The 15,766-nt window shown below is 45.7% G+C and overlaps 1 protein-coding gene across 15 annotated transcripts in view; it reads right to left on the bottom strand.

Moving 5' to 3' along the window:
• The window catches only part of SRPK2 (SRSF protein kinase 2), a 310,148-nt gene that overhangs the window by 87,013 nt on the left and 207,369 nt on the right, over window positions 1–15,766 (bottom strand). For all 15 annotated transcript variants that reach the window (XM_073328503.2, XM_078851153.1, XM_078851154.1 and 12 more), the window contains one exon: window positions 12,913–13,019. In XM_073328503.2, the coding sequence (XP_073184604.1) occupies window positions 12,913–13,019 (107 nt within the window). The remainder of the gene's footprint in view (window positions 1–12,912; window positions 13,020–15,766) is intronic.

Raw genomic sequence — 15,766 nt, 5'->3', positions numbered from 1 at the left:
AGTTTAGGGGGATCCAAACTGTGGTATAGTTTCTCACTTGGAAAGGTCGTATATATAAGAATTTGACTGCTCCACATCAAGAGATACTTTGCCACCACTTATCAGATTCTCTCTCATTGATAGTTAACCGGGATTGCAGACCATTATGCCTCTGAGAGTCTATTACTTACTACACATGGTTCATTTACACAAAAATCAAGAATGTTCACAGATGGAATACAAGATGCTAATTTTGGATCTTTTCAATTTCAGAGCATGTCCCTTGTCAGATAAGCTAGTGCTTTAAGTTTTACTGCCCAAAGGAATACTCCTTCAACATTAGTAAATCTGCACTTTCAAGCATTCCCACTGGAACAACAGGACTTTCCCTCTGACAACAGATCATTTTGCAGCTCCACAGAATCGGCTCTTGTATAACATTTCATACAGTTCTGATCTGGGGGAAGAAAACAGATCAAACGCTGCTCAACACTGAAATTAAGTTTCCTATTAAACAACTAAAAAAGCAATTACTGATTAAAACTAGGCCTGAATTATGCATCTGAGTAAGATTATAACCAAATTTTCAACCAGTGTTCTAAATCTGACAAAGCATTTTGTAAAGTACAGATTTACATGGTTTTTTTAGACTGTCCCCCAAGATGTCTGTATTATATCAAATAATCTGTTTTAAATAAAAATGTTTACTGTCCAGCAAACAATGCAACAGCTAGATTGTTTCACAACAAAATTTAACTTTCAGTATATCTACTGAACAAATTTTATTTATCTATGCCAAACCACAGAAGAGAGGATGAAAAGCTGCATACCTTAAGAGATAAACCATCTGGCAACACTGTGGTTCACTAGTTGTACCATCCATACAATTCCACGTACTCCATTCATCCCATCTCCACTATATGTAACTCTCCCCCGCCTTCCATAACTGATTGTTCACCTACCCTTATTTTTTTTTTTAATGAAGTGTATGTGGATTGTTTCAGCTTCTTTGTCGGAGCATAGGTTTAAACTATATATTTTTAGTAGGGGTTCATTTAATTTATTTGTATTATTTCTGAATTAATTTTTAGTAACTTAATTTTGAAAGTATTTTGGCTTTTGACTTTTTTGCTCATACTTAGTCATATTTTCAATGTCTAGGGATTTGCCTTCTTTCCTGACAAAATCTGGATTAAACTAGCTTTAGACCTATATATTATTCAAAGAACTTTCTCAAAAGTTACTTGAATCTGTATTACCAGAACCAGTTCAATCATCCCTAGATAACCTATTAAAGAAATCAAGATTAACAACAATCATGCACAAAAATGTGTGCTGATTCATTAATTTATGCAAACAACAACCTTACAAGGCCAATGGGAAATTATCCCAGGAAAAAATACACATTGATCTCATCTGGTTGAGATTATAGATGGACATCCTAAAACAAGAACATGTCAATTAACTGAAATGGATACAATACAATTAGCTGAATCCAGTATGTTCCGTGCAAGCCAGCTGTTTTGGGAATGCCTTATTCTGAAAAAGACATTGGGAATATATGCTAGAGAAAATGGACCATAATACTAGTCATACACTGTCAGTTATTCCTGAATTATGTCCATTACATAATAGGGATAAAAAGAAAAACTCAACAAAAGAATGTGTAAAATGGATCAAAGTAAGTAATTCACATCTGTACAAATCTGACTCAAAACCTAGATGTAAAGGATAGATCACATCACTATCTGAAACAACTTTGTATGAGAGTACAAAATAAAGTTTACATGGTAAAGAAGAAATATTTAATTCCCTATGGAGATTAATCCTATAATGTTAATAAGGGAAGGATACTTGTCTTCATTCTGTTTCTCTGAATCTTAAAATTTTTTCACTCCTGGATCTCAGCTTCTTAGTGAGACATAGGTGGAAAACCACAAACTCTGGAAGTTTTTGGCCCCAAAGAACAGTAGTTGTGGTGAAGTGCATCTGACAACTGCCTGCCATCTTGGTGGTCCCGCACTTCCCTGAACCACCAACTACGACCAATTTCACTTTAACATTTCAGTCCGATACTAATTCGGCAGGAAATTAAGGCTCCCCATAAAGCCAAGCTGATCACCAAAAAGAACGATTGAAAAAAAAAAATCTTTCTTCGAAGGCACTTAGATGTAAATACTTCACCACTGGTTAAAGAAAACTCCTCTGAACTCCCAGGGCAGAGGGGTGTGTGTGTAAGAATCCTGCAAGATGATATCTTCAGAGAAGAAGAATTACACACAAGTAATTTTCACTTCTCTAAAAATACCATCTTTGAAGGAATCTGGGTAATCAGAAGCTTGTCACATCTTGTTACAAACCTAGATTCCGAGCTCTCAGGAACAGGGATTGTTTTCATGTTATTTGGTATTACAATGGGGCCCTGAACAGTGATTGGGCCTCCTAAACTCTACTGTAATACCAATCAGAAAAAAAAGCAGCAGAAGCAGCTGGAGGAAGATATCCCAATGGAAAAGACAATTTTAACTAACAAGAGCAGACAGAACAAAGGCAACATAGAGCAAGGAACAGGTTTTTTTTCTGTTTTTGTTTTAAACAAACAACAAAAAAGGAGAAAAAGATTACCTCCCTGGTAATTACCACATCAGGCCTACTACTCAAGGACTGGTAGGGTGTGTTCCATCAAACAAAAGAACAAAATTCAACCAATTCCAAGGAGAGACATCCAGAGAAAACAAAACTGTAGAAGACAGAAGAGTCTGGGCTCCCCAGCCATGGAGCAGAACCACAGAACTGTGATACTGAAGCAAAAACACTCCTGAAAAACTGAATACAAACATCAGTATTCAGTGAACATACCACCTACAGCCTATGTAGACATATACATATGTATCTATAATTGAATAATTCTTTGTCAGCCTCTAGTGGCTGACTCACCATGGGCTATAGAAGCCTGGCATGGTTCAGGGTTGTCTGATCATACAAATAAAAAAATGCAGACAGCCATATAGGTGTGGGCCAACATTTATAAAGTTGTGTGCCTAAGCTGTATGTAGGGAATATTCATCACTTGGAATTCATGTTAAACAAAGTCTTTAACTCTTAAAAAGTTTTATCAGAGGCTGACTTCCAACAGAAGAAGACCCAAGTAATTGCATTTTGTATAGCTGAAGATAAATTACTTGGGACTCAACCCACCAAGTAAACCAAATTTTAATTTTATTATTAAAAGCAAGAAATCAAAAACACAGGTAAGTCACAACACAACATAATGCAATTCCACAGCTACTTCACTTTGTACCTGGGACTACACCTGGACAGAGCTTAAGAATTACTCCCACACTCTTAAGTATTAATAGCCTAGCTGAAACAACGTCTAAAGACCTTCCACTTAAATATCCAGATAAAAATCCTTCAGATACCAATTTGTTTATCTTAAAGCCCCTGCAGCATGCATGAGAAAAGACAAGTAACCTACAAGTTTAAATGCCTCACTTGAATAATACAATAAATTTTTTCATAACTGGAGCCTTTGTTTCTGTAACTGACAATGAATGCTGCTAAGTGAGTGAAATTTGAAATAATATTAATATGCATCTTGGTTGGTTTTGCAGAACAATGTAGAACTACAGAATTGCATTGTGCTGTTATATGACCTGTCTATTTTATTTTATTCTTGCTCTTAATACATAATAATTAAGTAGAATTTAGTTTGCTTCATGAGTGGAGTTCTGAGTCCTCAGTCAAGGGCTATATCAACTGCTAATTAATTAATTTAGGCTTTTCAGTAGGAAAAAGTCAGACTTTTAAAAAAAGTAAGACTTTATGTAACAGTCATAAATAGCCCCTACAGAATCAGTCTCCTAAATCCCTATTTAGGCTTCCAAATAAAAGTGCCTTAATTTTAGAAGTCCTGAGCACCTGCAGCTTTTAAATCAAATGTTAGACACCTAGCTTTGAAAACTGGTCATGATCCCCTAGCAACAACAGAGCCACCTGCCGAGTGCACGGATACCAAATGAAATGCGAAAGCTGGGCGGGCTGAGGAAGGGACTTAAGCCACTTCTAGTCAGGGGTGGCAAGTTGTGTGGGCATGTGGTGCCTATGCTCCACCAATATAAGAGCCCCCTACCCCAGCCCAGAGCCCGCACCCAAACTCCCTCCCAGAGCCCTCTCTCTCCCGCTCCCACACCCAAACTTCCTCCCAGAGCCCTCTCCCGCCCCTCTCGCACCCAAACTCCCTCCCAGAGCATTAGGCAGGTGAGGGGGGGCAGACTTGGACCCGTTCTGGGCACCCCAACCCCCTGCCCCAGCCCAGACCCTGCAGGGCTGCACCCAAACTTCCACCCAGAGCCCGCCCCCCCCTTGCACCCCAACCCCCTGCCCCAGCCCAGAGCCTGCACCCAAACTCCCTCCCAGAGCCTTAGGCAGGTGTGCGTGTGGATGGGGTGCTTGGACCTGTTCTGAGCATCACCAAAAATTATACAAACATGCCGCCTCTGCCTCTAGTAACACTTCCAAACTTTTTCACACTGACTTTGTTAAGAGAAGGCTCATGGGGTAAGACATGGGAAGAGAGCTGGCATGACAATATGTCCACTAAGCTAAGTACTTATCATGACCTTGGAAAGGGATTTTAGAAGTTTTCCTTAACACCACTGTAGTCTCGAAAATTTGGAGGCTACAGCTGTATAAAACACACTCATTGAATGATCCTACTCCATTTGAACCTACACCACTATTGAGAAGTGACTTACCATGTAAGAAAAATAGCCTTTATTAGTTTGTGAAGGACTCCACTAAGACCCCACAACTCAGGGGCTTCGGTGCGGATTTTGGTAAGCATCAAGTCTCAGCTGATCATTGAGTTCTGATGTTAGCTCTCATTCCAAAGACAGTTACCCCAAGGATGCTATCGCTGTTGCAGACTAATTGGCCTTAAAGGCAACAGGGGCTAAATGATCTGTCAAAAATACCTCTGTTTTGCCTGCATCTCTTTCACGGGCCTATGGTTATGTCTCCAAATTCCTCTACTCCATCCATAAAACTCCAAAACCTATTCTACTCCAGGAAGATTTTCTCTATGTAGAAAATGACAGCTATGGGTTGGTAACTCCATCTTCAGAATGAGAGTCAGACCTGGTCTACATTACAAAGTTAGGTCGACATAAGCTGCGTTAGGTCAAGTTAATAAAGTATGTGTCTACGCATCCAAGTCCCTTCCGCCGACCTAAAGGGCTTGTAAAGTTGACTTTTGTACACTACCTCCAAGAGAGCCATAGCGCTTGAGTCGACATCCACGCATTGACATGTGGATAGTGTAGACACTGCGTTGTGTAATTCGAATGAATTGGCCTCCAGGAGGTATCCCACAGTGCTCTGCTGTGACCACTCTAGAGAGCACTTTCAACCCCACTGCACTTCAGCCAGGTACACAGGAAACAACTGCCCGTCTGTTAAAGCCCCAGGACCTTTTGAATTTTCATTTCCTGTTTGATCAGCGTGGAGAGCTCGTCAACACAGCTGGTCATGATACCCAAGGCCGCAAACGTGCTCCAGCATGGAGTACACAGGAGGTGATGGATCTTATTACTGTGTGGGGAGAAGAGTCTGTGCAGGCAGAGCTCCAATCCAGCAGAAGAAACGCTAACATCTACGCCAAAATCGTGCAGGGCCTGGGAGAGAAAGGCTACACCAGGAACATGCAGCAGTGCCGCATGAAAATAAAGAAGTTTCTGCAAACGTACCAGAAGACAAGGGAAGTGAACAGATGCTCTGGTTCTGAGCCACAGACATGCTGCTTCTATGAGGAGCTGCATGCAATTCTTGGTGACGACCCCACCACTACCCCAAAACACTCCTTGGATACCTCCCAGGAGCCCGGATGACCTCGAGCAACAATGAGGAGGACGTTGCTGATGAGGAAGAGGAGGAGAATGCGAGGCAAGCAAGCGGAGGATCCATCCTCCCCGACAGCCAAGAACTATTTTTTAACTCTGGAGCCTATCCACTCACAGGACCAATTGTCAGCGGAGCATGATATTGTGGAAGGCACCTCTGGTGAGTATACATTTCCAATTAAACTGTAGGGGTTACATGCTATTATTTTTAATGTTGAATCTGAAGAAAAAAATAGGTACAGTGGTTATCAGTGGCCACTCCAGCTATGCAGAGGGTGCTTTCCGAAAAAGACTGTTTATGTGCACAGGGTTGGCCCTGGAATCCTCCATGGAGATCTCTAAGAACCTTTCATGGAGGCACTCTGCAACCCTTTCCAGAAAGTTTCTGGGAAGAGCTGCCTCATTTTGTCCACCATGGTAGGACACTTTCCTGCACCACTCCAGTATTAACTCTTCTGGCATCATTGTGGTACACAGCATTGCAGAATAAGGACCAGGAGCGTACCCAGACGCTTGCAGGATGTGCTCCCTTTCCGCCTCTGTTACCCTCAGGAGAGGGTTATCGCATATGGTCACCTAGGGGAAATGGGGGAAGTTTTAAATGCTAGCCCTTAAACCGCAAGCAATTTGACAAGTAATCTGCCCGTTTAGTGAATTCTGGCTCACACAACCATGCTTTCCTGAGCGTGCCCTGGTAGTGGTTGGAAGGGATCACCACGTATTTCAACCAGCATTTAAATGAGGGGGAAGAGGGCTTTTCTGAGGTTGGAAACATTGATCCCAAGGATGTCTTCACAAAAGCCGCAGCACAAGACCTCTCGCCCATGCTTCGTGGCCTTACTCACCATGGCTGGAGCAGCAAACTGACTCTTGCAGTAGCCGCATTTGTAATTACTTTGTGACTTGCAGGGGAGTGAATTGAGAGGTGTTCCTTTTATAAAAAAAATTAATCTTGCACCAGAAACAATGTATGCACTGTCAATGCTACCCTTGTGCTTTGGATTATTTGCAGTCGAAAATTTGTCTGTCGGTGCATCCATAGGCACCAACTTCCCCACTGCCCCGTGGGTGCTCGACCCCCCCGCCCCACCCCTGCCCCACCTCAATTCCACCCCCTTCCCCCAAGTCCCCGCCACTGTCCCGCCTCTTTACCGCCTCCTCCCCTTCCCTCCCGGAAAGTCCTAAGCACAGCCAAACAGCTGTTAAGCAGCAGGAGGGAAGCGCTGGGAGGGGGAGGAATGGAGACATGGCATGCTTGGGGGAAGAGGAGGCGAGGAGGGGGTGGGGGGAGCTTGGCTGCCGGTGGGGGCGGAGCATCCGCTAATTTTTCCCTGTGGGTGCTCCAGCCCCACAGCACCCATGGAGTCGACACCCATGGGTGCCTTCTCCACACCGGGACAGAGACTTTCCCAGATTAGAAGGCGGAAAAAGACGACTCGGGGGGACATGTTCAATGAGTTAATGTGCGTCTCCGAGACTGACAAGACGGAACTCAGCGCGCGGAGGATTGCACTGTCTGACAGCCTGCACGAAGACAGCAGAACATGCAGGGAACACGAGCGTGAGATGCAGGAAGAGATGGTGTGCATTATGAGGGAGCAAACAGACATGTTGAGGCGTCTGGCTGAGGTTCAAGCAAAGCAGCTGGACACTAAAGTCCCTCTGCAGCCTATGCTGAACCTGCTGCCATCGTCACAAGTTCCACATCCTCCTCTCCCAGAAGTCCTAGGATGCAGCAGTGGGGGAGGGGGCAGTCTGGTATCCTTTGCACTCAACTCCAGGGGAGGGTACAAGGACCAGAAGGCGCTCATTCCCCACATTTGATTGTTATTACAGTGCAATTTTAGGAAAGCTGTCCTTGTTTCTCCCCGCCCCAACTGTCCACTCACCACCAGTGCTATCAGCCCTTTTGCCCCAGGTTATCTTACTATTCTTTGCTGTCTCTCAGTGTTTGTGAGCATAATAAAACTTAATGGATTGAGGAGAAAAGGCTCTTTATTCATTCATCGCACAGTGGTTAGTGGGGGTGGAGTTTACAGGGGAGTACATGCAATGAAGGGGACAGCTTGGTAAGGAACAACACACAAGTGTCATTTTACTGTGGGTCATTGCTGAAATGAGTTTTCAAAGCCTCACGAATTTGCAATGCCTGTTGATGTGCTCTTCTGATTGTCCTGGTGTCTGGCTGCTCAAAATTGGCTGCCAGGTGATCTCCCTCAACCCCACACCCCACCAGAAACTTTTCTCCTTTTGTTTCACAGATATTATGGAGTACACAGCAGGCAGCAACAACAATGGGGATATTGCTTTCACTGAGGTTTAACCTAGTAACCAAACAATGCCAGCGGGCTTTTAAACATCTAAAGGCACATTCCATCAACCATTCTGTACTTGCTCAGCCTATGGTTGAACCGGTCCTTACTGCTATCCAAGCTGCCAGTGTACGGCTTCATGAGAAAGGGGTAGGCTGGGTCTCCCAGGATCACAATTGGCATTTCAACATCACCAACGGTTATTCTGCAGTCTGGAAGGAAAGTTCCTGCTTGCAGCTTTCTGAATAGACCAGAGTTCCTAAAGATGCACGCATCATGCACCTTTCCCAACCACCCCATGTTGATGTTGGTGAAATGGCCCCTGTGATTCAGCAGCACTTGCAACACCATTGAGAAGTACCCCTTTCAGTTTATGTACTCTTTGGCAAGGTGGTCTGGTACCAAGATAGGGCTATGCATTCTGTTTTATCACCCCACCACAGTTAGGAAAACCCATCACGGCAAAACAATCCACTATGTCCTGCACGTTTCCCAAAGTCACTACCCTTCTTAGCAGAAGTCTATTTATTGCCCTGGCAACTTGGATCACAACAGACCCCACGGTAGATTTACCCACTCCAAATTGATTCCCCACTGACTGGTAGCAGTCTGGCGTTGCAAGCTTCCACAGAGCTATCACCACCCATTTCTCAACTGTCAGAGCAGCTCTCATTTTAGTATTGCTGTGCTTCAGGGCTGGGGAAAGTTCTTCACACAGTTCCATGAAAGTGGCCTTATGCATTCGAAAGTTCTGCAGCCACTGCTTGTCATCCCTTAGCCACATAATTATGTGGTCCCACCCGTCAGTGCTTGCTTCCCGGGCCCAGAAGCAGCGCCCCACCATGTCAAGGTCATGCGCGACTGTCGCCAGCATCTGCAAATTGCTCCACTCCAAGGCTTCCAGCAGTGCTGCTTGCATGGCATCACATTGTTCCACACGTTGTCTCCTGCTTCGGCTGAATAAATACTGCAGGATAAGGTGTGAGGTGTTTGTAATGCTCACAACAACAGTGTACAGCTGAGCGGGGTCCATGCTTGCCGTGCTGTGGCGTCTGCGCGGGTAACCCAGGCTTAGGAAAAAAGGCTTGGTTTCTTTGCCATTGATTTCAGGGAGGGACGGAGGAAGTGAGGTAAGTGCATCATAGGATGCTAATGCCATGTTCCCATAACCACCCACGCAACTGTTTTGGTCCTATGAGGCATTGCAAGCCCAACCCAACATTCCGCTCAGCTCCATGCGCTGTGGAATAGCTACCTACAGTGCAACACTCCATCGGCCGATTCAAGCCCTGCTAGTGAGGATGCACTCCACTGACACAAAGAGCATACTGGGGACATTCAAGATCGACTTGCTTAAATTGCTCAATGTCAACATACATAAAATCAACCTAAATTTGTAGTGTAGACATACCATAAGTGTCAAACTCAGGTCTCTAGAGTGAATAACTAGTGAGCAGGGGTGGCAGGTTTGTAGAAATTTTGGTGGTGCCCAGAACCCGCCCCCACCTAAACTCCGCCCCCCACCTGCCTAAGGCTCTGGGAGGGAGTTTGGGTTGGGGGAGGAGGTCTGGGGGGAATGTGGGTGGGGGAGGCGGTCTGGGGTGCAGGACCTGGACTGGGGCTTGGGTGCTGGGTGCAGGCTCTGGGCTGGGGCAGTGGGTGGGGGTGCAGGAAGGGGTGAGGGGTGCAGGCTCTGGGAGGGAGTTTGGGTGCAGGCTCTGGGAGGGAGTGCAGAGGGTTGGGGTGCAGGTTCTGGGAGGGAGTTTGGGGACAGGCTCCGGGATGGGGCAGGGGGTGGGTGTGCAGGAGGCGGTGAGGGGTGCAGGCTCTAGGATGGATAGGATAGGAGGGGGTGCAGGGGTGAGGATGAGGGGTTTGGGGTGTGTGAGGGGGCTCAGGGCTAGGGCAGAGGAGTGGGGTGTGGGGTGTGGGGGATGAGGGCTTTGTGTGAGGATGAGGGGTGTGGAGGGCAGAGGGTTAGGGTGCGGGGGATGTGAGGGTTCTGTCTAGGGCTGGGGATGAGGGGTTTGGGGTGTAGCAGGGGTTCAGGGCTGGGGTGGAAGGGCAGCCTGCCTTGGCCCTAGTGCAGGGGGGCACTAGGACCCTGAGGCAGCAGTTGATGCCAGAAGCCGGCAGAGCAGAGTTAGCGTGAGCTGCAGGTTCCAGGCAGTGAGCGGGGGCAGCAAGTGGGGGCCGGGGGACACTTGGGGGAGGTGCATGGGGGTGGCCGGTGGGGCCGGGGGAGAGACCCGGCCCCAAACATTGGTGGAGCTGGGCCCCTGGGCCCTGACTATTGGTGGAGCCCAGGCAGGGGTGAAAGTAAGTCTAGGGACTTACCAGTAAGGGGCTAGGCTGCGGCGAGCTCTGGCTCCCGGAAGGAGCGGGGCCTCAGGCAGAAGGGGAGGGGTTGGGGGAGGTCAGAGCCAGCCCCGGCCCACCCTTTACCGGCAAGTACCTCCTTCCCCTCCCCGGGGTAACAGTGGCAGCCAGGGGCTCTGGCAGCGATTTAAAGGGCCCTGGGTGGTAGTGGCGGCCAGAACCCTGGGCCCTTTAAATCGTCCCCGGAGCCCCGCCATTGCTTCCCCAGGGCTCCGGTAGCAGGGCTCCAGGGACAGGGCTCCAGCCGCCACTACCGCCCCGGGCCCTTTAAATAGCCATCCCAGCCCCGCTGCCGCTACCCCAGGGCTCTGGCAGCAATTTAAAGGGCCGGGGGCTCCCACCACTGCTGGGAGCCGCAGGACCTTTAAATTGCGCCTGGGGAAGCCAATCCACCCCGGTACGGCGCTCCGGCTTACTTTCACCTCTGAGCCCAGGCACCATGAGCCCATATAACTTGCCGTCCCTGTTAGTGGGCACATGTAGTGTCAAAGAAATCTGATGGCTGCTCTGTAATTAAGTAGCAGTCATCAACACATGAACACAGCCTTCAAGCCTTACAGTGAAAATCTGCTGAGACCTCCTGAAGCTAAAAAGAGTTGAAACATTTTGAGGCTTAAAGGACACAAAGCACTGTGAAGAAATCAAGGTCTCACAAGCCAAAGTTCCAAAGCTAAAAGATGAAGCTGAAGAGCAGAACTTGTGAGTCCAGAGGCAGGAGCCTGGCTCATGCTCCTGAACACAGAGAGTCATGAACCACTAGTTTGAAATAAACAATCACCCATGACTGGAAGGCAAGGACATTCTTTAAAGGCTACCTAAAGCACTGCAACACTGCAATGGGATACAGAGGCATCTGACATGGTAGAGCTCAGATAAGGAGCTACTTTGCTGTCTGTAAAAACAACAAGGAGTCCTTGTGGCACCTTAGAGACTAATGAATTTATTTGGGCATAAGCTTTCGTGGACTAAAACTCACTTCATCACGGCCATAGAAAACGCACCACAGACCGTGAAATCTAGTCTTTTATGTACTTTTACCCTATACTATAAAGATTTCAGGGGGGAGACCAGCATTTCTTGAATTGAGGGTCCTGTCCCAAAAGGGAGTTACAGGGGGGTCGCAAGGTTGTTTTAGGGGGTTGCAGTATTGCCACCCTTACTTCTACGCTGCCTTCAGAGCTGGGCGGCTGGAGAGCGGCAGCTGTTGGCCAGGCACCCAGATCTGAAGGCAGCACCCTGCCAGCAGCAGTGCAGAAGTAAGGGTGGCAATACCATACCATGCCATGCCATCCTTTTCTGCTCTGCTGCCTTCAGAGCTGGGCGGCTGGAGAGTGGTGGCTGCTGACTGAGGGCCCAGCTCTGCAAGCAGCAGCAGGGCAGAAGTAAGGGTGGCATCCTTACTTCTGTGCTGCTGTTGGCAGCAGCTCTGCCTTCAGAGCTGGGATCCCGGCCAGGAGCCACTGATCTCCAGCTGTCCAGCTCTGAAGTAAGGGGAGCAGTACCACAACTCCCCCTACAACAATCTTGTGACCACCCACAACTCCTTTTTGCGTCAGGACCCCTACAATTACACCACCATGAAATTTCAGATTTAAATAGCTGAAACCATGAAATTTATTATTTTTTAAATCCTATGACCATGAAATTTACCAAAATGAATCATAAATTTGGTAGGGCCCTAACAGTAAGATACTATGTCTGATCTTTTCCCTCTCTGGCACTTTATTTCTGTAAGTTCATCTCCCCAGCAATTTGGTTTGTATGGTGCAATGTAGGAATGTACATATGAGAGAGAACTCTAAAAGTGGAAATTTCAAAAGTACCTAATCATCTTTAGATGTGTGTTCCTAAATCATTTGGATACTTCTGAAAATCCTATCCTCGGTTTTTTAATGTATATCTCCTGAGGATCTGGTTTTCAGGCAGAGATGCAATTGGTATTAATTTTTTAAATATTATGTTTATATTATGATCTTGTGTTGTATATTCTGAAGGTGGCTCAGTATGAAAGATGAAATTGTGGTCCATTTATTAATCAAGAAAACGGATTTCCTTATTTTCAAATACTCTTAAATTTGTAAGAAACAGATTGACTTAAAAATTTAAGCATATGTTTTGTGAAAGAGCTCAGTATCTAATGGAATATCAACATACACAAAGCAAGCAATGTGCACAAATGCATGTTATAGGAAAGGATACTCTCAACAGCTACCTGTGGGAATACCTATGCAATTAATACCTATTGTGTATTTCCTGGCATGATCTGCAGTTGAAATATCAACACATGAACATCAAAGTAAAGCAACACTGTGGAAAAAAATTAAAACATTAGCAAATCTTACCTGTCGAATTATACTTTTTACGCAACGGATAGGAAGGCCTTGATAGTTGGATTTGATTATCCATTTTAAGAGATGATGTCCAAGAACTTCAAAGACCATACAGACATCTGGGATTTAAATAAGGATAATTTTCAAAGTAACTTCTTATTTAGCTCAACCATAATACTTTTTTGCACTTGAGCTAAAGAGCCCAACGTCCCTCTAAAAAAAAAGTCCTCATGAACAGAATGAAAATCATAACATCATAGAAATGCAGGGCTGGCAGTAACCTTGAAAGATCATCTAGTCTATCAACCCAAACTGAGGAAGGGTTATGTATACTTAGATCATCTCTAACAGGTGTTGGTCTAACTTGTTCTTAAAAAACACCAGTGACAGGGATTCCACAACCTCCCTTGGTAACTATTCCAGTACTTAACTATCCTTATAGAAAGAAAGTTTTCCTAATATCTAACCTAAATCTTCCCTGCTGCAGTTTAAGTCCATTACTTCTTGTCCTATCCTCATGGGCATGGGGAACAACTGATCACCATCCTCTTTGTAACAGCCCTTAACATATTTGAAGACTTATCAGGGTCCTTCTCAGACTTCTTTTCTTAAGACCAAACATGACCATTTTTTAAAACATTTAATCACAGATTAAGTTTTCTAAACCTTTTATTATTTTTATTGCTCCACTCTGGACTCTCTCCAGTTTGTCCACATCTTTCTTAAAGTGTGGTCCTCAAAACTGGACACAATTCTCCAGATGAGGCCTCACCAGTGCACAGTAGAGTGGAACAATTACCTCCTATGTCTTACGTATGACATTCTTGTTAATATAACCCAGAATCATATCAGTCTTTTGCAACAGTGTCACATTGCTGGCTCATATTCAGTTTGTGAAGCCCACAGACACTAGTCTGCAGTACTACCATCTAGCCAGTTATTCTCCATTTTCTAGTTGTGCATTTGATTTTCCTTCCTATGTGTAGTTTTCGCTCTTGTCATTATTGAATTTCATCTAATTGATTTCAGACAATTCTCCAATTTATCAAGGTCATTTTGAATTCTATTCTTGTCCTCCCAGCTTGGCGTCATTTGCAATTTTATAAGTGAACTCTCCACTACATCATCCAAGTTATTATATTTGAATGGTACTGGATCCAGGACCTCCCTAGATATGTCCTCCCAAGTTGACCGCAAACCATCAATAACTATGCTTGGAATATGGTTTTTCAACTAGTTGTGCACCCTTCTTCTAGTAATTGCAGCTACACCACATTTAAAATCTGTGAGTTGGGAGGAAGACCTTCAAAGGGTAGATCTGTGACAGCTGTCTGCACCTCTCTGGGGAACCTGGAAAGGTGAAGCCGTGATGCTTTTCTCGTCACCACTGTCATTGCAAGAGAGTGTGCAGCTGTGTCTGCAGAGTCCAGAGAGGCTTGTAGCGCCGTATGGGCCAGAAGTTGTCCTTCCGTCACCAGTGCCTGGAACTGTTCCTTCTTCTCATCTGGTAGGTGTTGACAGAATTCCTGGAATTTGGAATAGTTTATGTGATTATATTTGGCCACAAGTGCCTCATATTTAGCAATATGGAACTGGAGTGCAGCGGAAGAGTATGCTTTACGACCAAAGATGTCTTGCCTCTTTCAGTCCCTGTCGTAGGGGGCTATCCTAAAGTGGTGTTTTTGCCCCTTCTCTTGTATTGCATTAACAATCCAGGGAATTCAGAGTAGGATGGGAAAAAAAGAAATTCCCCAGCCATACCAAGGACATAGTATTTCTTCTCTGCTCATTTGTAGGTGGATGGTATTGACTCTGGGGTCTACCAGATCACCTTGTTGGGGTCCAACAAAGCCTCACTGATTGAGAGTGCTATCTTTGCTAATGTAAAGGCCTGTAAAGTATCGAGCCACTTGTGCTGTTGCTCTCTGACTTCCTCCAGAGGGATCTGGAGAGAATCTGCAATCCTGCGGAACAGTTCTTGGAATGGTTTAAAATCATCCACCGATGTTGGAGGTGGTGGCATTATGACTTCATCAGGGAAAGATGAGAAGTGGGAGAATCTCTTCTTCCATTTCTTCCTCCTGTTCCTCTAGCGCTTCTGGTTCAGCATTAGGCGGTCTAGACACTGATGAAGATGGAAAGCATATTTGTCTCTGTTTCTATTCCGCGGATGGTTTGGGAAAGTGCACTCTATATGCACACAGCCCCTAGGTCCCAATAAGGCCAATGTGGGGCAACTGGCATGGGGGGTTGCATCCATGGGGGTCAGTACCAGAGACCTGGATAACTTCTGGTATCTGGATATTGAGAATGAGAAGATGTGTGTGGCTGCCCTTGATAGGAGGGTGGAGTGCACAGTGCAATGGAGTACTCCTCCTCCTCCTCTTCCTCATCAGAGAAGGGTGGTGTGGTCCTCAGTGATGAAGGGGAATGGCGGTGTGTCTCCGGGGAAGAGGCATGAACTGCAGGGAGCTTGTTACGGAAAAGTGGTGACTCTGGAGTATCAGATTTCAGAGTCGCAGCCATGTTAGTCTGTATCCACAAAAAGAAAAGGAGTACTTGCGGCACCTCAAAGACTAACAAATTTATTTGAGCATAAGCTTTTGTGAGCTACAGCTCACTTCATCGGACATCGAGCATCAGAGATGATCAAGTCTTGTGGGTACTGAAACTCACGTGGTACTGGCAAGAGCATCATCAGCACTGGTGGCTGATACAGGTTGGGGGCATTGCTGGTGCTGAGAATGACTTCTCAGCAGTCTCTCAAGCGGCCAATAGGCGGTACCAAAGGTTTCATTGGTGCCAAGAGCTTGCTTGGTGCCGAAGGGTTGCTCAGTGTGAAAGACTTGGCTAGCACCAAGGGTTT

Source organism: Lepidochelys kempii, chromosome 1 (genome assembly GCF_965140285.1).
Source record: "Lepidochelys kempii isolate rLepKem1 chromosome 1, rLepKem1.hap1, whole genome shotgun sequence".
NCBI lineage: Eukaryota > Metazoa > Chordata > Testudines > Cheloniidae > Lepidochelys > Lepidochelys kempii.
This window is presented reverse-complemented; position numbering and strand designations above follow the sequence as displayed.